We start from the raw sequence: 24,687 nt of genomic DNA, 5'->3' as shown, positions 1-24,687 counted from the left end.
ATTATACTCCTAGCCCTTCCAGAGTTTCTTCTGACTGTATTATGGGCATTTGCTTGCTGCCGGAGGTTTACTCTTAATTTTTTTCAACAAGTTTCATTGAATTTTGGAACTGTGTGAAGTCTTCTTGACTTTTAAGCTTATTACTTTAAAGTCAATTATGGTCTTTACCACACCTGGGGAAAGGATTATTCTTGAATTACTTCAAATGCAAGACCATGGTGTAAAGCAGTGCATGTCAAGTATTTTTGTGCATACCAATCACCTGGAGGTCTTGTTAAACTACAGATTCTGATTTAGTAGGTCTGAGCTTGAGCCCAAAATTTCTGCAATGTTCAACTCCCAAGTGACACTTGGTGGTGTTTGCAGACCATATTTTGAGTAACAGATACATGAGTAAAATTTAAAACTACATAGATGAATCTCAGAATAATTTTGCTGAGTGAAAGAAGCCAGACTCCCCCCAAAAGTACATACTGTATGATTGTCTTTATGTAAAACTCTAGAAAATGCAAACCAATCTGTAGTGACTAAAGCAGGTCAGTAATTGCTTGGGGGTCAATGGAGTTATGGAGGGGCACAAGGAAACTTATGGGTATGATGGATATATTCACTGTCATGAATGTCCTGATGGTTTCATGGGTGCATAATCAAATCAGAACTTATTTGATTGTGCCATTTAATTATGTGCAATTTATTGTATGTCAGTTATACTTCAAAAACTGTTTAAAAAGGGATTGAAAAAATTAATTGTTTTAAAATTATAGTGATGTATATGCATGGAATTGGACTTATATTCCTTGAGTTTAATTTTATTTTTATTGAGGTATATTTTACATACAGTAAAATTCACCAGCAATAACATTCAGTCATTCAGCTGCCACTGCAATCAAGATGTTGAACATTTTCATCACCCCCAAAAATTTCCTTGTGCCCTGGGCTTTTCTCAACCTATTGAAATTCCCTTTAAAATTCCTCAGCTTAACTTTGTAAATGTATGTCTCCTGTCAAATTTGAAATCCTTATTAGGCTTGCTTGGTTTATGAAAATTGTCAAGTTGGCACTTCAAAAGAAACTCATAGGCATAGCATTTGAGAAAATGCACTGGTGTGTGCATAAGCCAGGACCAATTCCTATACACTCTTGTAGTCCAGCCTTTCTCCACCCATAACTTTTGTGTATGTGCAAATCTTCTTGAGGTGCTGTGCAAAGTAGGAATTTAATACCACAATTGTTGAGCTGAACAAAAAGCCATTGGAGGATAATATTGCAGAATATAATCAGATTTCAGTAATGCTATGTATTTGGTTAAGTCAAGTTTGTTTTATTTTTGAAGTATGTGGAGGGATCTTTTGAGAAATACCTGGAACGGTTGGGAGATCCCAAGGTAAGATCAAATATTGGGCTTTAATCTTTTCAGAGCATTTGGAATAATAACCTAAATATTCATTCAGCTGTGTCCCTTTAGCTAAAGCTACTCTGTTTTAAGTAGCCAGCTGTATTGAATCAAATAGTTCTTGCAAAAGTCACGAGGCTGGCAATTGACCTATTATTTTGTGTTGAATATTGAGAATTGTGTGATTAACAGTTTTATCATCCATGGACTAGTGAAAGAGTACACACTGGGAATAGGATAGGCCTAAGCCTTTTCACTTTAATGGGGGGACGGGTGGTAGTGAATGCTAGTAGGAGGTTATTTTTTTTAATTAAACAATTCTGATTTGTAGTTAGCTTTCTTTCATGTGGGAGTAAGATCCATAAACACATATTTAATTAAAAATAATTTGATATGATTAATTCCATAGTTCTGGGCTTAAAACACATGTACTAAAATACCCTGTTAACTTCATATTCTTACACTAATTGCATTTTTATTGTGCCTTTTAAATCTCCCATATTAACTGTCCTTTTTACTTAATGGCTAAGGTTTTGGGTCAATTTTTTTCAGAAAAAGTTTGTTAATGAGTAACTATCACAGTATCCCAAGCCTCAAAGCAAGTTATATTGTAGTCTACAAATTCTTCATCTAAAACAGTGCTAAGCATCTAAAGAAACAGTTGATGAACTTGTAAAAACTTGTACCTTCTAGCTACACAATGTTTTAAAAAACTTTATGCACTATTTATGTTTAGGAAAGTGCTGGCCAGCTGGAAATAAGAGCTCTTTCTCTAATTTATAAGTAAGTTGAATCTCCTTTTTTAAAAGTATGTGTGTGAAATGAGAAACAAAAACTCATAGACACAGACAATAGTTTAGTGGTTACCAGAGGGTAAGGGGGGAGGAGGGTGGTAGAAGAGGGTAAGGGGGATCAAAAATATGGTGATGGAAGGAGAACTGACTCTGGGTGAACACACAATGGGATTTATAGATGATGTGATACAGAATTGTACACCTGAAATCTATGTAATTTTACTAACAATTGTCACCCCAATAAACTTTAAAAAAAAAAGTATGTGTGTGCATGCACGTGCATGGTTTCTATTAAAGTCCCTTTAGGATTGGGAAAATTTGAGAAGTGATGTATTAGTATTAGGTTGGTGCAAAAGTAATTAATTGCAGTTTTTGCAATTATTTTTAACCTTTTAAACTGCAATTACTTTTGCACCAATCTAATACATAGAATGAAGAGGTCTAAGCAAAGTCAGTTGGCCTAATTTTTAGGTGGAGAACCTCTAGCATTTGTGTCTTGCTTGAATGGAAGAATAAAGCACTTTAAAAACTGCTGGTATTATTCTTGTTGAAAATTGGAATATTTATCTTAAAATTTTGTTTAACTTTGTGCCTCTTTTGCATGCATCTTCTGTGGGCCATTATTCCTTCTAAGAAGGTAGAAATTGGTTCTTGAGGACAAATAATGTTAGATATTACAATAGTTTGTGGTCTTCAAAGGGTCATAGTATGTATACAGATACACAGTTTTTCTGTGGTATTACAATTTCATAGGGAAATTAAGAAAAGTCTGAAAGAGGCTCTTTAGGGGCAGTAATCGGGGACAATTTGAGAAACACTGCTCTAATGCTTTGGAAATTTTGTTTTGGTCTTTAAAACTGCAAAAGTGCTATTTTTGAAAGCTGTAGGGTTTTCGAAAATAGCTATATAATACAGGTTACAGGTTAGAGGCTAGTGGGAATCTTGTTCATTTGAGAAGTTTGATCTCTATATGACTCCTTCACAATTCTGTGGCTGGTGAGATGGCACATACCTTGGTAGAGTCAGAACCCTCTTGTCATGGGGACTTGTTGAAGTTTTCATTCTGCTCTTTTCTTACTTAATCTGGAAAGAGGTAATGTACAAGAGGCTTGGACAGGTTGCTTTTAAATCAGGGAACAGCTTTTAAATTGGCCTGCTGTCTGTTTTTGTATTGCCCTCGAGCTAAGACTGGTTTTTAAAAGGTTTTACATGGTTAAAAAAATCGAAAGAAGGATGTTTCATGGGCATGTGAAAATTATATGAAATTTAAATTTCCGTGTGTAAAGTGTTATTGGAACATAGTCATGTATATTTGTTTATGCATTGTCTGTGGCTGCTTTCACACTACAAAGTCAAAGTTGAATAAAGCATATGGCCTGCAAAAGCTGAAATGTTTATTATCTGGTCTTTTACCAAGAAAAATTTGCTTACCCCTGCTTTAAATAAATTGGAGCCCTTTGCCAAACTCACAAACATACGTAAAACTCATAATCTATCTTCTTTACTGCCCCTTCCCCTAAATTAAGATACATTTTTAAAAATACATAGGATTTTACGGGCAGTTAGCTTGTTTACTTTGAATTAACATTATTTAGCCTCTTAAACATTTGGATCATTTTATATGAATAAGGTCAGCAGTTTAAAAGTACAAATACTTGTCCTTATAACTCTGTTGTGTATACTAAATTCTCTCTTCTCACCCACCTTTGTTTTCTACCCATGTAGTCGGGATTTCATTCTTTATCGCTATCCTGGAAAGCCTCCAACTGATGTCACAGATAATGGCTATGAAGACAAGGTAAAAAGATCAGTGAATGTTTACTAAAGTAAAAGAAATTGAGTGATGTCACTGGCTTACTAGGATATTAAGAAATCATCCTTTTTACCTAATTAATAAAAAAATAAGCACAGTCTAAATGCCACGCTTTTCTGTCACTAATCTTTTCCTCTCCAGTCTCATCATCGTGTTAACTGCTCTTCCGAACAGGCCTGATACTGTCACTCATCTAATAGAAAACCCTAATTGGCTTCTCACTGACTAGAAGATAAGGTTCAAACTTTGAAGCTAGGCATTCTGTGCCCTAAAGGGTCCCGATTCTTCTTTCCAGTTTCATTTTCCTCCAGTCTTAGTATACCAGGCTTCCAGATACTCAGACTTTCATCCTTTTTTTTTTCTTTCCCTTGTATCTGAAATGTGTCAATTCCTTTGAAACTTTCTCATCCCCCCCTGGAGTTATTTCCTTCCTTTGTGTTCCCCTATCATCGCCTAAGTAATTATAGTATTTATCAACATTGTGTTTGTTTTAATGTCTATTTCTCATTAGTCTGAAAGTTTCTTGAGGGCAGGGACAGTGCTACTACTACTGCCTAATAAGGTGCAAGGAAAATAGTAGGAGGTTGAGAACTCTCAGCAGGTAAACAAATTTTTCTTCAGCATATACTTTTTCTTCCAAAAAGTTTAAGAAAAGTGTTTTATCCTCATTATTTGATTAGTGGATATAGACTACACAATATTTGACTTTTGTAAATCTTGTTTAACACTGTAGATCAAAATTCAGGCAACATTTTGGTGATGGTAAAGTAAGACTAGACACTGTTAGGAGCACTGTTAGGATGTTACAGTAACCTAGACAAAAAGACCTGAACTAGGCAACTGGCATTAGGAATACAGAAGACCGAGTAGGATGCAAGATAAGTATAAATTGGGGGACATCAATTGTTTTACTAGTGGTACTGTTGCCGGAACTGACTAATGCCAGGTTCTTGGGTCCCAATGTCATAGAAATGAGTCCTGTACCTGGTAAAAAGTTCAGCAAGCCACCCTTTATTGAGAGGTAGTTATTGCATCAAGGAACCAGCAAAAAAAGGAGCTTGCTGGTTCCCTGATACGATTGTGTGAGGGGGGTTTTCTGCGCTATTTGGGGAGGGAAAGGGGCCTACGGAGGGAAGCTGGTGCTGTCCCACAATCCTTACTGCTGTGGTCAGCAAACCATGTCTCCATCTCATGGTCAGCAGATATCTGCTCAACCGTATCTCATGACAGGGTTTTCTTTCAGGTTTTGCAAAAACAAACTTATGTAGGAGTTTTATAATCTCTGGTTTTTCTTACAAACAATGATTAACTTCATGAGAACGGGACACATTGGTTATTTTTATAAGGTCTGTTGATTGTATTGTTTTTCTTCCCTTCTCAGTTGTGCTTGAGTTTCTTTCCTTTGCATTCCTTATAGACAGGATAGAGTCTAGCTTTAAAATGGAATCCCTCTTGTTATCCCTTTTCTAGCTCAGTACTAACATCTAGTTTGCTGCAAACATTAAGCACCTGTAGTGCATAATGTACTTTCTTGGGCTTTGGAGATACCAAAAAGGATATAATAAAATCCTTGCCCACCAAGGGCTTATGGGGCTATGAAGACAGACATATAAATAGTTAATTACAGCAAGTGATAAGTTTTATAATAGAAGTACATGCAAAGAGCATAGAAGGAAAAGTCTTTCCCTCTGCTTGAGGGAATTTTGAAAGTTTCATGGTGGTAGTGACATTTAAGTGGAGTATCAAAAGATGAGTCCAACAAATATGAAAAGCACTCTACTCAGAGGAAACACTATATGCAAAGGCCTGAAAGCAAGAGACCCGTTGGGACTCACATAGCTGAGTGGGGGTAGGGCAGTGTTGGAAAGATATGCTAGAGTACATAATGAAAGGTATAGTAGGATGTGTAAGAATTTGGCTTTTTTTTGTACAGAATAGTTCATTGAAGCTTTTTTCTAGTATTTTATTGTGAAGATTTTCAAGCATACTGAAACGATAGTTTAGTGGTTACCAGAGGGTAAGGGGGGAGGGGAGTGGTAGATGAGGGTAAAGGGGATCAAATATATGGTGATGGAAGGAGAACTGACTCTGGGTGGTGAACACACAGTGGGATTTATAGATGATGTAATACAGAATTGTACAGCTGAAATCTATGTAACTTTGCTAACAATTGTCACCCCAATAAACTTCAAAAAAAAAGAATTTTACAGTCAGCATTCCATATACCCACTGCTTAGAGTCTACAGTTAATATTTTAGTATCCTTTTTTTAATCACATCTCTACCCATCCATCAGTCCATCTTAATTTTTTATGTATTTCAAAGTAAATTTCAGATACCAGTACAATTGCCCCTAAACAGTCATTCAAGTTTTTAAACAAAGATGTGATGTAATAAGAATTATCTGAGGGAGAGGAGCATTAGCTTTTGTTTCAGCAATTGTATACAGCTTTGCCTGAGATGAGATTTAGACATTTTGATCTTTACCAGGACTCTTTAAACCTGCAGTTCAGTTTTCCCCCATTTTATTCTTAAAATTTTCATAAAGAGAAAAGTTAAAAGACTTGTATAATGAACATTCATACACCTACCTCATAGTTCCTACAAAATTATACAGCTCCATTTTGAAATGAGTTTTGTACATCTTGGAGATAATGGGGAAAACATCACCCACTGGGAACCATGAAAGTACAAAAATGTAAGCTTTTGAGTGTGTGCAAGCATGAGAATGTCATGAATAAGTATCATCCATACATATACACAGAGCTAATATTTAACATATAAATAGTTAATTACTAGTCTCTTGTTTTTCTTACAAACTGATTAACTTCATGGGAACGGGACGTGTTGGTTATTTCTACAATCAACAATTGGGTATTTGCATACACAGGCTACTGTGTGTGTGTGTGTGTGTATATATATATATATATATATATATATATATATATATATATCTGATTTGGGAATATATAAAGTGAGTATGTTGCTTCATATTGAAATTCAAGTATGGAAAAGCCAGGTGACAGCAGGGTGCTTTTCTTGTGTGACACCTTGCTTTGCCTAAAACTTAGTTGCTGTCACTCAGTTCAGATCATAAGATTTGTATTTGAATTGTTGGGGTTTTCAAAAATAACTGTTAAAAGCAGTGAACATTATTAATGAGCCTTCCATAAAATATATTTTAGAGCACATTTTCAAAGATATGAATCCCTGATGTTCATCTTGGTATCTTTCACCTTCTATGTTGATTTAACTCCTCATTTTAATTATTCATTGTCAAAGTGAATGCTACTGGAAGCTAGCCATCTTCATTCAGCCCATTTGCTCTATCTAGAAAGAATAGAAATATTAAAAACACAATAAAACCTAAATCTGGAAAAGTAGAGTAAAAAGTCAAGTCCCATGTTCTTCAGTCTCATGTGCTTCATAGTTACAACTAAAGTTTGGGTGGGTGTCCTTCTATATATCATTCTCTTTGCATTTATTTTTTTAATGTAGATGGGCTCATTTATACTTAACATTCTTTTGTTCTTTTTAGGTATCTATCCTCATCAGTCTTATAGATCTACCTCATTTTTTCACTACTTTACTGCCATTACATCCCATCAGCACATCCCCAACAAACTACCACCACAATGTATGAGATAATTATTATTTTATGTTGGGATACCACCAGGAACATAAAAGCCATCATGTCATAGAGTTTTGCCTTTTCCAATCAAAACAGAACTTCATGCCACTTGAATAGAGAAATAGTATGGTCAACTTTGTTTTCTTTCCTTCTTTTTTATTCATCAGTTGTTGTTAGCTGAGTTCCTTTAACTACTCCTTAACAGTTGCCTCTAGTTATTAACCTTTCTCAGTTGGAGTTCCCAGTTCTTCTAGTTTAAAGTAAAAAGGGATTCTCTGTTCAAAATCTGCTCACTATTCTTTGGGATTAATAAACTCCTCCTAAATGCAAATACCCCTTGGAGTGGGTGACACTTCATAACTTAAACTTTACTGTGAGTAAACCTTAGCTTGACACTTGTCCTTAATACTTTGAAGTGGATTATACTGGTTGATTTGGAATTGTGACTTCAGAAAAAGGCTATGGAAGAATAATAGACCTGGTATCAGAGAATTTGATTATTGGAAGAAGTTAGCCCAGGATAGTGTAGGAAGGTAGAAAAACTGGTTCTTAGGATAATTTTCTGCCAAGGAAGCTTTGTGGCAACTTCCTTCCATAGATCACAGAGAGTCAGTCATCTTTGGTACCTCAGGTTGCTGATACCAGAAATGGCTTCAAAATGAAACATACTTAATCACTAGGGATTATGTTTCTTACACAAGACAGAGGTTGATGAACAAAATCTCGAAAAAAGTTTTGGAGAAATTATTTAAACATATTTCATCACATGGAGCCAGGGAACATTTTTGCTGAAATTCTTTGGTTCCTAAGCATGGCCTTTGAATTGTTTGCTAGAGATCAAAGGAATCAGCTAAGAAATTAACTCATTTTGCAGCCATCTCATACGTTAATTCATTAAGGAACTCTCTTTAACAGTATTGCTCTATGCAGTATATTGATATATTGCTATTCAGTACAATGGATAATATTTTGAATAAATTGAATGAAGTCCCTTCTATCATAGTCTTGAGTTTGGGGTATTTGATCTAATGTCTCCAGTCATTTTGCAGAAGTTAAGCAGGGTCTTTAGACTGCTGGTAGGCTTTCTATTATGTTCAATAATTCAGTTTATAAAAGTTCCCATCTTTTGTAAGTTTGTAAATCAGTGTTTCTTTGGTATATTAATAAGAATGTTATTGAGGCTCACAGGGTAGCCTTATGATTTTCATCTTGACATTTAAAAGTCACTTAAGAAAATATGAAGTATAGCTTGCATTTATCTATATTTAGATTTTTAAAATGACTTCTCCCCAGCTTTATCAAGATAAAATTGGTATATTATGTTAAGTGAAATAAGTTAGACAGAAAGACAAATACTGTATAATATTACTTAAGTGTAGAATCTAAAATCACCTTTTAAAAAAATTCTTTACCATTTTCTAATTCACATCTTTTTTTTTTTAATTAAAGTTTATTGGGGTGACAATTGTTAGTAAAGTTACGTAGATTTCAGGTGTACAATTCTGTATTACATCATCTATAAATCCCATTGTGTGTTCACCACCCAGAGTCACTTCTCCTTCCATCACCATATATTTGATCCCCTTTACCCTCATCTACCACTCCCCTCTAATTCACATCTTAATTTCATATATTTCATGGCTGTAAGATGTGTGACATTCACTTAATTGTTCTATGTTTTTCTTTTCTTCAGATTCTACTCTGCTATTCAAGTAATGGTCATTATGATTCAGTGTACTCAAAACAGTTTCAGTCAAGTGCAGCTGTTTGTCAGGGTATGTGCAGGCTTTATAAATGTTTGTGTGTGATTTGTTGCCAGTCTTTAAATTGAGGGACCCACCATAAATAGCTATTTTAAACCTTGCTGATACCTATTGAATTTGTATACTGGGTTATGGCTATTTTCACATGGTTATAAAAAAATCTTACTTTGACAATTGGAATTTTGGCCTTTTTTTCTTTAGCTGTATTATATGAGATTCTCTATAAAGATGTATTTGTTGTGGATGAAGAAGAGTTGAAGGCTGCAGTTGAATTGTTTCGAAGTGGTTCCAAGAAGAACAGGAACAGTGCTGTCTCTGGCAGTGAGGACGCCCATATTAACTACAAGAGTTCGACTCAGAATAGGTAATAAAGGGCAAGGGGACATCAGCTACAAGACCACCATGTCTCTGTGCATCATTTGCAAGTGGAGGGGACATGGCAAGCTTTTATGACTTAGACTAGACCCCTCTCCCCCCTTCCCCCCCAAAACGTACGAATGTGTAAAAATATACATTTTTTTTAAATGGGGGTAGAGAAGTTTTACCAAAAAGATACGTTGTGAGCTGCTCAGGATTTGGGGGTTCAGTCCAAGTCAGAATCTGTGTGTGTGTGTGTGTGTGTGTGTGTGTGTGTGTGTGTGTGTGTGTTTTATTGCCAGAATAGACTCAAACTTTTATTGTATACAAATTACTGAAGATGCTTATTAGAAATGCCGATTTTGTGGCTTACCTTCCCAAAATTTCAGCTCAGAGTGAGGTCAGAAACCTGCTTTTTAAGCAAACACATTCAAGTATTCTGATGCAGGTAGGCCATAGACCACACTTGGGTAAAAAACTGATTATAAACCAGCACCATAATTTTGTAGATGGTAATTGAGTTTCAGAGTGCTTACTTGACACACATCCAGCTAGTAGAAGAGTCTCTTAAGCTAAGGGGAGTTTTAGCAGCTTTTCAGTGTCTGCCTTTTGTACTTACCGTGTTTCCCCAAAAATATGACCTAGCCAGACAATCAGCTCTAATGCATCTTTTGGAGCAAAAATTAATATATGACCTGGTCTTATTTTACTGAAGACCCAGCATAATATATAATATAATCTATTTATAATATGATATATACCAGGTCTTATACTAATTTTTGCTCCAATAGAAGCATTAGAGCTGATTGTCAGGCTAGGTCTTATTTTCAGGGAAACATGGTACTAGGAATGTATGTTGTGGTCTCTGAGGAAGCAGCTATTATTGAACAGCTTTAGTGGAAACTTTGTGTTTGAGATAATATTTCTTCCTGATTCCTTGTTGTGTCTGGAAATTCAGATAGGCTTAGTGCCAGTCAGGTCTTACCTTTTTGTCTTGTGGTTCTATTTCTTTGATGTTTAGTGCTTTCGATACACACACACACACACACACACACACACACACACACACATATGGTAGAAGAGGGTTTTTTTAAAAAATTAAAATTTATTGGGGTGTCAGTGGTTAGAATGCAGGGGGCAGCAACCATATATCAAGGTAAAAGTTCTTCATTCTTTACTGATTATTTGTCCTAAGGCCTCAGACTTATGGGAACAGTAGTATTAGGAAGACAGCGTGTATTATCTATTGCTACATAACAATATTACTACAAACTTGGCAGCTTAAAACAACACATGTATTTAATAATTTATATGGGTTAGTAATCTGGGCACCGCTTAGCTGGATCTTTTACTTAGGGTCTCAAACGACTGCAGTGAGGGTGTTGATCAGGACTGAGTTCTCATCTGGAGCTTTGGGGAAGGATTCACTTCCCCACTCACATGATTCTTGGCAGTATTCAGTTCTTTGCAGGTGTAGGACTGAAAACGTCAGTTTTTTACTGGCTGTCAGCCAGACGTAACCCTCAGCTCCTTGCCATGTGGGGTTGGTGAACATGGCTGCTTGCTTCCTTATAGTCATAGTCAGCAAGCGAGAGACCAGCAAGACAGGCATTACCTTCTTACGTAGTGTAATGATACACATCCTGCTTATTGGTTAGGAGCAAAATTGAGAGGGAACTGACACAAGGTTTTGAATACCAAGAGGTGGGGATCATAGAGACCATCTTAAGAATGTGTCCCCACAGGAGTTATGAAATATAACAGGTAGTCTGCTAAGTATATTGTAGCACATACTTATATGAAGGAAGCATAAATGTAAATGTTGGAATGAAAAAGTACTTGCCTCATTTTTAGAACTGAGCTGCTTTACCACTAGGCGGTGGAATAGTTGTTAGACTTGAGTTTTTTAGCTACTACATTTATATAAAGCTCTTTGTTCTAAATCTTTTTAATTAGGACTGAAGAGTGGGGTGCTTGCTGCAATATTGAAGATATACCAGAGGGATACAATCAAGGAACAGAAGAAACAAAGGTTTGAGATTTTCTAGGGCAAAGACTTTTCATAATCTTGGTTTGCAGCATTGTAACTCCAACTAGTTAAGGTCAGATGGTCCTTTCTAATTATATGGTTTGGGGGAGGGAGCTGATGTTTTCCTTTGTGGAAGTCTTAATCCAAAAATGTATGCTTAATGTTCTCTGAATTTTTGTTCTTATGGAATTACAGTTTTTTTCAAAGCAAACTGAACACTTGAGAAATTTCAGCAGCTGTTCAATTTAAAGTAATATTACAGACCTAGTAGATACTTAGTTTGTAATCAGTCTTTTGATGATGAGGTTTCTTTTTGTCATTAAAGAATAATAGTGCTTATCCCTAGTCTACTTAAAGAAAGTAGGTAATAACCATGTTTGGAGAAACAGGAGAAATTTTACCATCTATAATAGGCCTAAAATTTAGCAGACCTTCAGTTTGAGGCTAGCTAACTAAATAGGGCAAACATTATTACAACAATTTCTATGTATGCCCCAAGTGCTGGTAATTTGGGAAAAGCATTGAATATGGTAAATTTCTAGGAAAGAAGAAGAAAAAGGTAATTCCTTTGGAAATTGCAACAGATATTGACCAAAGTAAAGTAAACTTTTCAGTTGTTTCCAGGTGATTTTAGGGTACAGAAACACTTGCACCTCTGTGTACATATCAAGATGAAACTTGTTGGTAGCTCTGACTGAATCTTCAATCCTGACCTGTGTTGCATTGATTTATATAAGATGCGTCCTGAATTGGCTGCTTTAGACAGTATTTCCCTTCTGCCATCTAAAACCTTTTAGATTATCTGCATTTTGCTTTAGTCTCCTGATTTTTAAAATACACAATAAAATTTATTGTGACATTTATTTCTTTAATAAAGAAGCAAAGGGAGGCATATGTATATAGTTTTTTGTTTTTTGTTTTTTTAAGGAAGAAAACTTTTTCTTAAGGAATATTTTAGCTAAGGATGGTGAGTTTGTAGCATGATTATTTTTGTTTTAGTCTCCAGAAAATCCATCAAAGATGCTCTTGCCCTATAAGGTGCTCAAAGCTCTGGATCCAGAAATCTATCGTAATGTAGAATTTGATGTTTGGTTGGACAGCAGAAAAGGTAATGAAATATCAACAGGATACTTTTGAATCCTTATAGATCCAGGAGAATAATTTTGCAAATTGTTTTTAATGAGAGACATTTTCAATATACTGTTATTAAAAAAAAAAAAAAAAAAAAAAAAAAAAGCATCCAGGCACTTTTTACCTTATTCAATACATGATTTGAATCCAAAGGAGAAAACAAATAGGTTTAGAAGTGGGAAGGGATCTTTTAGAGTCTGATGTTTATCTGGGACTTCAACTTTGCAAAGATTGTGTGGAGACAGCCTTTAGATAACTATGAGTATCGGAACCATCTAGTAACTAGAAATAAGCTCATCTTAAATTTAAAGGGTTAAGACTATCCTCATTGATAAATGAATCGGTCAGCTGTCAGCAAACTATGGCCTGTGGACCAAACCTAGCCTACCACCTGTTTTTGTACGGTCTGTGAGCTCAGAATGATCTTTATGTTTCTAAATGGCAAAAAAATGGAAAGAACGGTATGTTATATAAAATTCAAATAAAAATTATGTGAAATTTACATTTCAGTGTCTATAAATAAAGTTTTATGACAAAGTCAAATAGTTGCAACAGAGTCTGTGTGGTCCACAAAGGTTAAAATACTTATCTGGCTATTTATAGAGAAAGTTTGCTAACCCTTGAAATAGGTAATTGATTATCTCTCCTTTATTATTAATAGATAACTAGGTTGATCAAAGTAGGACTTAAGGTTCTGCCTTAGAGGTAGCCTTTAATATTTCATATTCAACTCCTTGAACCTTGTGAACCTAGGTATAGTTTACAGTATAGGATGAGGTTAAGACCAGGTGAAACACAATAAGTTGTTAAAAACAATAGGCGGCTTTGAAGAAGCTGCATAGTGTTACTTTTTTCTTTTTTCAGTGAAGTATGTTACTTAAAAATTTTACCTTACTGGTATTTGACCAACTCCAAGATTCAGACCTCCTAATTGCCACCTGTTTGTGTTTTGTAGCACAAAACTATAATTGCAGGTCTCCTTAAATTGACCACAGAAATAACCTAACCCATCAGGAGTGACAGAATGACCCTTTCGGACTTCTTACCCCAGATTTTAGCTCCTAGTGGTACCATTATAAGGACACTGTGATAAAAGTAAATTAGAAAATTAAATGATGTAGAATAGGAAAGGAACCAGTTCAGTTGAGCTTGATTCTTCATTTTCTTTTAACAGAACTTCAAAAATCTGATTACTTGGAGTATGCTGGGAGACAGTACTATTTGGGAGACAAGTGTCAGGTTAGTTCCTTCTGCAAAGAATCAATGATTTGTTTTTTCCAAGATTATGGTTTTAGTCATTAATATGAGTTCAATAACACTAATTTACAAAATGCTAGAAAAATTTTTAATGTTTGTGTTAAATTTTAATTACAGACTTTTCTCATTAGATAGATGTAAGGCTCTTTGAGTGTATGCTGTGTCCATTAAACCAGACTGGCAGTGTTGATTAGCAACTGCTTTTCAATAAGTAGACACAACTTCATTTGGGGAAAAGTGGTATTTTTTGTTCGGCAGAAGCCACATCTGCCAATAGGCTTGAGATTAGACGTGTTCTTATTGTCTCTTCCCCTTTTTCAGGTTCGCTTGGAAACAGGTGGAAGATACTATAATGCTCATATTCAGGAAGTTGGAAATGAGAACAGTTCAGTAACAGTCTTCATTGAAGAATTGGCAGAAAAGTAAGAATATAATAACGTGTTGAATTCTTAAAATCTTGCTCCTGATGCCTTTCTGTAATATTAAATTGAGAATTACCGGGATGCTAGTAAGAGAACCAAAGTTGTATCTGGTACTGGCCTCAGATAAGTTATCTTGAATTGTAAAAGTAAATGCTAAAGTGTGAAAACTCAGTACATATATGTGCTGCATAATGATGTTTTGTTCTATGACAGTGGTCCCATAAGGCTATAATGGAGCTGAATCACCTGTAAGAAATAGAAGGATATGTGGTTCAGGAGGAATTTTTTTTCCTCTGATGGGAGCATATCTGTGGGGCTTGGCAGTAGATTCCCTTTATCTCACAGCACCTCAGTTTTGAGTACAGAGATTACATCCACATCCCCTGTTTCAGCATAGGGGAGCCTGTCCCCCCATCATGACATACTTAGAGGGCATTATAGCCCTCCCAGATCTAGCTTGATGTACTTCAGAGTAGATTGCTGTAAATTCTCTGTTGACCTAAGATTCTGTACAAGCACACAGGTCCACAGGAGCTATCTTAACAAGTATTACCATGTTTCCCTCAAAATAAGACCTTGCCAGACTTACATTAATTTTTGCTCCAAAAGACGCATTAGAGCTGACGATCTGCCTAAGTCTTACTTTCGGGGCAACTGCCACTTCCATAAAAGCTTTCTGTGCTAGTGTGGAGCCAACCTGTCCCTGTACTTTGGGAATATTTTCAGGTTGTAATGATATAAAACAAAGATAAGTTTTATTTCTTCCATCAATTTAATGCCAGAGAGAGCCTTTTGTCCCCAATAGGGTCAATAGAACTAAAAACAAATTTCCAAAGTCCCCAGTTCTACACCCTCTCCATGTTAAACACCTTCTTTTTTAAATGAATACCACATTATCTGGTATTCTTAATTAATCTGACCACTGCTCCAACATGCAGTGGCCAATAACATTGTCATGACCATCCCTATGTTCCTTTTTGTCTCCATCTTGATTTCTTCCTAGTAATCCTCAGACCACCTTCCACTCCCTCTGGAAAGTCACTGTTGTGACTCAACCAGCCAGTTTCTCCTCAATATTTCCAATTAATCCAACCTACATGGAGCTTCATGTTCACATTCATCCAGCCCAAAGGGTTCATGGACAGCACTGACAGCTTTAAAGTTATATTTCTGACCCTGTTGTAAGGAAGCAGGGGGAGGGCTTGTGGGACAGTGTTTACAAAGCCTGCCATAGTGTACAGTAATGTCCTAGGCCTTCACATTCACTCACCACTCACTCACTGACTCACCCAAAGCAACTTCCGGTACTGTAAGCTCCATTCATGGTAAATGCCCTATGCGGTATACCATTTTTTATTTTTATACCATATTTTTACTGTGCCTTTTCTATGTTAAGATATGTTTAGATACACACATACCATTGTGTTTCAATTGCCTATAGTATTCAGTACAATAAAATTCTGTGCATGTTTGTAGCCTAGGAGCAATAGGCTATACCATATATCCTAGGTGTGTAGTAGGCTAGACCATCTATGTTTGTGTTAGTACACTTAGGATGTTTTCACAATGACATAATCACCTAACAACACATTTCTCAGAACCTACCCACTTTATTAAGCAACACATGGCTGTATACCTATGTATAAAAGTTTACAAATCCTAGGCACTAGCCAAATTATTAGAAATATTAAGTATAACAGAATTCTGGAAAAAACTGTTCATACTATATTGGAAAGCTGGTTTGTTAACTGAGCCTCTGCCAATATCAAGATAATCTAGTCCAGTCATTCTCAAACTTTAACATGCCCTAGAATTGCTGGAGAGCGTGTTAAAACAGATTGATGATCTCCGTTCCCAAAGGTTCTGATTCAGTAAGTCTGTGGTGAGGCCCAAGAATTTGAATTTCTAACAAGTTTCCAGGTGATACTGATATTATTCATCCACTTTAAGAACGATCAAGCTGGGTTATATTACCCCAACGACCAAAAAACACTTAGCGGCTTAAAACAATAAAGTCATTTCGTGCTCATTTAGCATGTTCATAGTGGGTCAGCAAAGGTGACCCAGGCCAACAAGCCTCATTTTACAGGCAGGGAAAGAATGAGAACATGACAAACCATGTGCTGGTTCTTAAAGCATCTGCTCATATTTTATTGGCAAAAGTGGGTTACATATCCAAGACTGAAGTCAGTGGGGTGCGGAAATACAATCTTTCTCCAAGGAGAGGCAACAAATATTTGTAAACTAGTGTGCCACAATCTCTCCTATGGAACGTGATGTATACTACAAACAGCTGTGAAATTGCATAAACTACTTTTAGGTTTTCTAAACCTAAAAAGAAAACCTCAACAGGGAAGCTAATATCAATAGGTTTAAGTAGAATACACTTGAAAATGAATCAGGAAGGGTGGGTTATGTGCATCAAATGAAAATTAAATCTGTTGCAATGGCTTCACGGTGGTACCTTTAACTTTAAGGCATGTTGTTCCGCTGGCTAACTTAAAACCAGTTACCCAAGTGACACCCGTTCCTGCTTGGAATGCTCTACCCAGTCGGAAAGGAAGAGGTTACCAGAAAATTTCCAGGGGCTATGTCCCAGAAATTGGTTTGTATACTGCAGGTTTTTATTCTCTCCTTCTTGTACCCTACATTGTACTTTTTAAAAAGGTATATGTAAGTCTTTTTCCGGGGTCGATTTCTCAGCTTTGGTGCTACTGACATTTAGGGATGGATAATACTTTATGGGGAGCTGTCCTGTGCATTGTAGGATGCTTAGCATCATCCCTGGCCTCTGTTCACTAGACGCCAGTAGCATCCTTCCCCTGGTCGTGACAACCAAAAATGTTTCTGGACATTGCTACATGTGCCCCAAGGGATCAGTGGCAAAATTGTCCCTGACTGAGAACCACTGTTCTAAGTACTTTGTGTAAACTTAAGCTGGAATTGATTTTAGATTATAAAACGTGAAGGGAAAAGATTTCTCAAAGAACTAGGAAAACATCTCATGGGAGCAACCATAGATCAATAGACATAATTTTGTGGATAATAGTGCCGTAGATAACTGGATGACTGACTCTACATTTTGATGACGAAAGCTGCCTAAAGATAGTGTTGAAATGTCCATTGATACAAGAATTACCTGCTGGTTTTGCCCTTCCAAGTGGAAGATCTAGTACCTCCTTAAAAAATATAAAAATTCCCTCCCTATATTTATTTGGTTTGTTCCTAGGAAAAACATTTGAACATTTTAGGCATTTGTGGGAGTGGTGGGGAGACAACAGATCTTTTCTTTTGGTTATGAAGCTTATTTGCTACTTCTTTGTTTGTCTGAAAGTTATGTCAGAGATGGACATGAAGCAACGGAAGAAGATGTTCAAGAAAGTCAGAGGGAAAGAGGTTTATATGACTATGGCTTACAGCAGGGGAGACCCCCTCCTTCCGCCGAGACTTCAGCATAGTATGCATTATGGGCATGACCCTGGAATGCACTACTCACAGACAACTAGTGATATTATGGCTAGTGAACATTTTTATCCTCAACATTCATCTCAGGCACAAGGTCGGGGATTTGGGATGCCCAGGTAAGGTTCAGCTGACTTTTAAGATATACATATCTCTGTTTAGATACTGGAAATAATTCCTGGAATTACAGTAGAATTTAGAAATAATAGTTTAGATTTCTTTTATAATTTCTACCTATGGAAAGAATAGAGAATGGAACTGATATATACTTAAATTCTTGTCAAATGAATTTATTGGAAGGTTCATACTCTCACAGTCTAGGGAAAAATATGGAGCAGTTGAAGAGATGGTAGAAATAGAATGCCATCGAGATGGGTGCTGTGTATATGGCACTATATGCATTGATAATAGATAGGCCTAATGCCTGTAGTGTGGATGTTTCTAGGAAGATGTGTGTTATTTCTATTTAATTACAAACAGCAACTACTCAAGCACTGGTGAACAAAAAATTGTTTTCCTTTCCCTTTATTCTTAGGGATTCATCTCACTTTATAAACAGGCATAACGTGGTGGGGCCTAAAGTTGATTTTTACCCTGGTCCAGGTAAAAGGTGCTGCCAGAGCTATGATAACTTCTCCTATAGATCTCGGTAAATGAATTTTTAAAATTTATTTTTTATTTATGTTTTTTTTTCAGTTACAGTTGACATTCAGTATTATGTTAGTTTCAGGTGTGCAGCATAGTAGTTAGACATTTACGTAATTTATGCATTGATTCCCCCGATTACTCTAGTCCCCACCTGGCACTGTACATAGTTGTTGCAACATAATGGTCTATATTCTCTACGCTGTACTTTACATCCCCGTGGCTATTTTGTAACCTCGGTAAGTGAATTTTAAGTGTTGAAAGTTAGAGAAAATTGGTAAGTCTGGATTCATTGCTGAGCAACAAATATATGGGCTAAATTTTTTAAAGTGTCAACATTAAGATGGTTTGAACTGTTACTTAGAAATTAGAATCAAGTTACTACCATATTTTATCATTTTTCCCTTTGCATTCTTCGAACTGTTTAAGTTCCTTTAGACGTAGTCACCGCCAGATGCATTGCATGAATAAGGAGTGCCAGTATAGCTTTGCCCCAGAGAATGGACAGATGCCCAGGGGCTTGGAAGAAACCATTACGTTTTATGAAATTGAAGAAGGGGATGAGACTGCTTATCCAACTTTACCTGTAAGTAGTTAAAAGCTTTACTCAATAAGCTGTTTTTAAAGTAAAGGCAATGTGGATAAATTTTAGCTTTTTGTGCAAATGGCCAAATAAAGCCCTTCCTGGAAAACATGAGTTTTCATCTTAGCACTTTTAAAGGTGGGAGAAGAGAACATTTTCGTTGTTGTCGTTGTTTTAAGTTGTTGTTGGAGAAGGAGCTAGAGGTGGACAAATAATATTGTCTGTATAGTATGGGCTAATATTTCTGTTTTCTTGACCATTATTTCCTCACATTTTAAAGTTGTAAAGCACATTAAAAATAAATATAGTTTTTTTCTGACTATATAGGGAGAACTGCATGTATGTATGTGTGTGTGTCTCTTTGGTACAGAATCATGGAGGATCCTCTACAATGATTCTTCCTAATCCAAGATATTGTGTCACAAGGCAAGGACATAGCTCAGGCAAACAGACTTTGAGTTCAGAGGAGGGCGATGGCCAGAGTGACAATGGTGAGTCAATTACAGCTAAATTTTTTTTAAAGATGATTCTTTCGGTATTGGCATATCAGGGCTGTGAAATAGACCTAAAGTTTTGGTTTGGGGGGTCTCACTTTGTTCTGGTAGCTCATTTTGAAAGTTATCAGTTCTTGTCTCAGAGCTTCCTAGGTTTTTGAAGATGTCTTGGTATTTCTCAGAAGGACAAACTTCTGTTTCTGTAGGCCTCTACATCGTAGTAACTTATTTTCAGCTCTCTGCATAGGTTTTTAGTGAGTTTTGATTCAGTAAGATTTCAGTATGGAAAACATCTGTTCCTTATTAGTAAGGTACTATTCATGTTGTCCTCACTGTTTCCAATACAGTAGTACCTCGGTTTTCGAACGTCTCTGTTGACAAACATTTCGGTTTATGAACTCCGTAAACCCAGAAGTAAATGCTTCGGTTTTCCGAACATGCCTCGGAAGTCGAACATGTCACGTGACTTCCGCTGAGAGCAAGATCCTGAGGCCTAGCTGTCGGCTGTTTTTGAACATTTCAGAATTCGAACGGTCTTCTAGAAGGGATTACGTTCGAAAACCGAGGTACCACTGTAACTACTTTAGGCTTTTCATGTAATTGGCTATTATTTTACAAGAGCTATGAAATAACTTCATTGCCTGAAGAAGTCTACTTGATCTGTAAACATACTATTCATTGAATCCTATGTACTAAGTAATTTTATTTATAATTTAATATAATACTTAAACTGTATCCCTCTAAGAAATGCGGTATCCTTACTGTATATATAAAGAAATTGAGGTTTGAAGGGTAAATGACATGACCAGTCATATTCTTGGTAAGTGTCACAGATTCAATTTTTTTATAACAGTTCTATTTAGATGTGATTTACATACCATACAGTTCTTTAAACTGTACAATCCATTGGTTTTTAGGATAGTCACAGAACTATGCACAGATGCATAACCATCACAGCAATCAATTTTAGAACATTTTTGTCACCCCCAAAAGAAATCCTGTACCCATTAATAACCACTTCCCATTCACCCCCACCCCCAGCCCTTGACAGCTACTAGTCTTTTTGTTGTCATGGATTTGCCTATTCTGGACATTTTATATAAATGGAAGCATATAATATGTGGTCCTTTGTGACTGGCAGAGATCAATTATCAATTTGGGTTTGTCTGACTGTAAAGCATATATATATGCCTTCAACAATAGTTATAGTGCCTCTTACCATGGGGTATGCTTATTTTTACCATTTTACTATAAAATGATATATGCCTACTTAAACAATTCTGGAGGAATTGGGTGGATTACGGCAGTCTGAATGACTCAACTTACCAATCAAATTCCTTATTCTCCTGTGATGTTCTCCTTTGTGTTACTTATATGGAAGAAAATAGATATTTCTAAGAATTTAATGAGTACAAAAAATCTAGCACAAGGATAATCTCTGAAGGTTTTGTATGTGCATGTGCATGCGTTTAAGGATACATATGTTCAAGGATGAATACGCTGTGCTCTTTTACTCAGCATGACCCTTTTGTCTTTTCCCCTGAGCACGATGGGTACCTTCACATGTACTGCTCACCAGTAGTGGCATATTCAAAGTAACTAAATCTTTGTTCTCACCTTAAATCCTGATGTCTGGAGGGAGGGGTTGATGCGTATGTGTTTGATAAGTGATGTGTTTAAGAATCAAATCCAATTTTGACCTGTGGGGTTTTATTTCATGGAAAACTGTCCAATTGAAGATTGACTTTGTCTGCATTTCAATGTTACACCAGTCTTACAGTGAAGTACTTCAGTCCACTGAGCCATCCTCTGAGAACAGACCGATTTTAAATGTATTATTATTTACCTGACAGGCTGAAAAACAAATGAGGCATAGTGAATCCTTTTAATGTCCATCTGTGAAAACTATGGCTTGTACTCAGATAATAGTCACCATTTATTACATGTCAAGCACCATGTGCTATGTTCTTTTCACTCCCCTGTCAGCCAGGTACTGTTAATCGCGGTTTTATAGTGAAGAAAGTGAGGCACAAAGATTAAATAACCTGCCTAAACTGATGTAATTAATCAGGATTCAAATCTAGATAGTCCTAACTCCAGAGCTGGTGAACTTAATCGCCATACTTTACTGCCTGACTGGGAAAATTGGATACAGCTGGGTTTTTCACCTTTACCTGAACTTTAAAAACTAAGAGAATTTTCAGAGGATATATTTGTACTCTTGACAGCCAATCTCTGGCTTCAGTATCTTTTGACTAGTATGAAAGCTCAAATGACTTGTTTCAAGGATGTATACATTTTAGTTTTGAATATATATCCATAAAACTTGAGGAAAAAAGCAAGTGCTGGCCATCTGGCTCTACTGAGCTAAAAAGCCCTACATAAACACACTTCTTCTTTTTTTCTAGGGGGATATCATGAGGAATATATTTATCCTTCAGGTCAGTGAGATCTAGATAGAATCTGACATTCATCATTGTTTATAAAATTTCCAACTATAATATAATGCTCTTTTTTTTAACTTTACTTTGGCAATATCCTCTGGAACCAGACTATGAAACTTCAGGTGTTTATAGCACAACTGAATCTACAGCAAACTTGGTAGGTATTTTATAATGGCAAGCCCTTATAGCTCCTACTGTGTCCTAGGGCACTATTCTAAGAGCTATACATATAAATTTATTTAAATTGTATGAGGTTATCAACCACTATATTCTCGCTGGTGGCCGGGTGAGACACTAGAGGTATTCCTAATATGTATTGATACATGAAGAAATTTGAACATTGGCAGTGATGCCTTTTTAGAGGATTTTATGATTTTTCTATTAGTAAGAATTGTCTATAAATCTCAGTTACTTGATATAAGAAAAATTTGCTTCTTTTTTATGCTACATGTCCAGTGGAGGTCTCTGGGTGGGCCCTACTCAGGTTATGGAAGCTCTATCCGTGATTGCCAAGGCAAGAAACAAAAGGTAGTGAATGGTGCAATGGCTCTTACAGCTTCCACCTGGAGATGACATGTGTCACTTTCTTTTCCATTTCTTTTTTATTGGCCAGAGCATGTCCCACTGAGGAACTAATTTCTCTGTGCCTGGAAGTCAAAAAGTTGGAAATATTTTAACAGCACTGAGGACTACAGCCTTCAACTCAAACTCCCTCCTCCAAGCAAAATTCTTGCTTCCACCTCAAGGGAGGCAGCCCCAAAATTCCATTCATTGTAGTTAAACTCAGAGCCCAAGGTTTCTGGGAATGTGTAATAACTCTTTGTATTGAATCCAGATGTGGCTCCTCTTGATCTGGAGAACTAAAACCAAACTTACAAAGTTATTTACTCCCTACAAACGCAATTTACAGTGGTAGAGCAGGGACTGAAAATTGGAGTAAAAATTCCCACTCAGAGAGGGGGAAAATAGGAGAAACACGGTTACTTGCCTGTAGCAATTCTGACATCATGATGGAAAAATGTTATAAAGGCCCCCAATCTAGGCATGGGGACTGTTCCTCTGGAGGGGCTCCCTGGTTCATTGTTTTCTGGGGCTCTTGGTTACTCTAAGACTCTTCTTTCCTTGGTCATATTTGAAGTAGGCATTAGAGAGTAATCCTTCTTGGCAACTGAGCAACTTTATTAGCCTACGTCTTACTCATAGAAAATTGGAGGCCCAATGGTCATTTTATCTCAGTTGGATGGTTCTAGTTCTGCTCATGTTTTCTCTGGCTGTATGATTAATTTATTATGCTCTTTTTCTGTTTTATTCCTATTAGTTTCATGTGCCAATATCCATACTGACAATTCTTTTTAATAATAGATACACTATTTAGATTTACTATAATGTTTTGTTTTCTTATCCCTATGTCTCTCTGTACTTGATCGCAACTGTCATGAGCTTATCAGGCATTGACGGAAGAGCCATACCTTTGGATGCTTTTCCATGAGCCGTTTTGTCCAAGTGCAAGTTTTCACTCAATATTATAGCCTTAGTTGGACTCTTGCTTTAACATAATGCAATCAGATTTTCACAATGATGTGATTCTTCCTTTGAGGCCAAGTTTTAACTGTTCTTTGTTGTTCAGAGCACTTATCAATTTTGTCTTTTATAGTTTTGGGTTGAAGTAGTTACCTCTTCAGCCCTACAAGTCCCTGTCTTCAAATACTCTCTACTCCCTTTTTTTCTGCCTGCAAGCTACTTTTCTATATCTTAAAATAGCTTGCTAAACTCTGCCAACAATAATCAAAACAAAACTAACATTCTCTTTTCCAAATCTTTTCCATTAAGAGCTGTAAGTTCATAATCTTCTCAAGTTAGGTTTTTGTTACAGCAGCCCCCTACTTCTAGTTAACAATTACTGTTTTTGTCAAGCTAGGTTAGGCTGCAATAACGACCCTTCCAAAATCTCAACAGCTGAACACATGATGGGTTTTCTTGCTAATGTTGTGCAGGTTGGTAGCAGGCCTTTGTTCATCATAGTGACTCAAGGACCATGGCTGATGGACATGTGCTTTCACAATCACCTTGACGCAGGCTAACGATAGGAAAATTGAACACTGGCTCTTAATATTTTTGCTAATATTTCATTGGCAGACAAGTCTCATGGCCATACGTAGCTTTAGATGAGGCCAGGAAGAACAACCTACCATGTACCCAGGAGGAGAACTAGAATATTTGTGAAGAACTTGAATAACTACCCTCTATTCTCTAACTGTGATTAATCTTAATTCTGGTAGCTTCATGTACTAAATTTTTGTTTTCCCTGTTTAAGCAATACATTTTAGGAAGGTGAAGAAAACTATGATGTGTAATTCTCTTCCCCTATTTTTCCTTCCGTTTCTTTGCCCCTTCTAGAGAAATAATAGTTTTTCCTCTCATTCTGTGATTACTATTCTCATATCACATGCTTTTTATACCATCTCTTGAA

At 36.4% G+C, this 24,687-nt stretch overlaps 1 protein-coding gene across 1 annotated transcript in view; it reads left to right on the top strand.

Annotated features, from left to right (window-relative positions):
- ALG13 (ALG13 UDP-N-acetylglucosaminyltransferase subunit) overlaps nt 1-24,687 on the top strand; it is a 68,882-nt gene that overhangs the window by 21,609 nt on the left and 22,586 nt on the right. Inside the window, 16 exon segments of the mRNA XM_033105011.1 lie at nt 1,334-1,384; nt 2,130-2,176; nt 3,913-3,985; nt 9,324-9,405; nt 9,595-9,757; nt 11,707-11,782; nt 12,779-12,887; nt 14,085-14,149; nt 14,489-14,589; nt 17,067-17,194; nt 17,924-18,170; nt 18,587-18,700; nt 19,126-19,282; nt 19,650-19,770; nt 22,182-22,214; nt 22,325-22,374. Of these exon segments, the coding sequence (XP_032960902.1) occupies nt 1,334-1,384; nt 2,130-2,176; nt 3,913-3,985; nt 9,324-9,405; nt 9,595-9,757; nt 11,707-11,782; nt 12,779-12,887; nt 14,085-14,149; nt 14,489-14,589; nt 17,067-17,194; nt 17,924-18,170; nt 18,587-18,700; nt 19,126-19,282; nt 19,650-19,770; nt 22,182-22,214; nt 22,325-22,374 (1,617 nt within the window).

This window comes from Rhinolophus ferrumequinum, chromosome X (assembly GCF_004115265.2).
Source record: "Rhinolophus ferrumequinum isolate MPI-CBG mRhiFer1 chromosome X, mRhiFer1_v1.p, whole genome shotgun sequence".
NCBI lineage: Eukaryota > Metazoa > Chordata > Mammalia > Chiroptera > Rhinolophidae > Rhinolophus > Rhinolophus ferrumequinum.
Note: the sequence above shows the minus strand (reverse complement) of the source record. Positions and strands in the feature narration are given on the sequence as shown.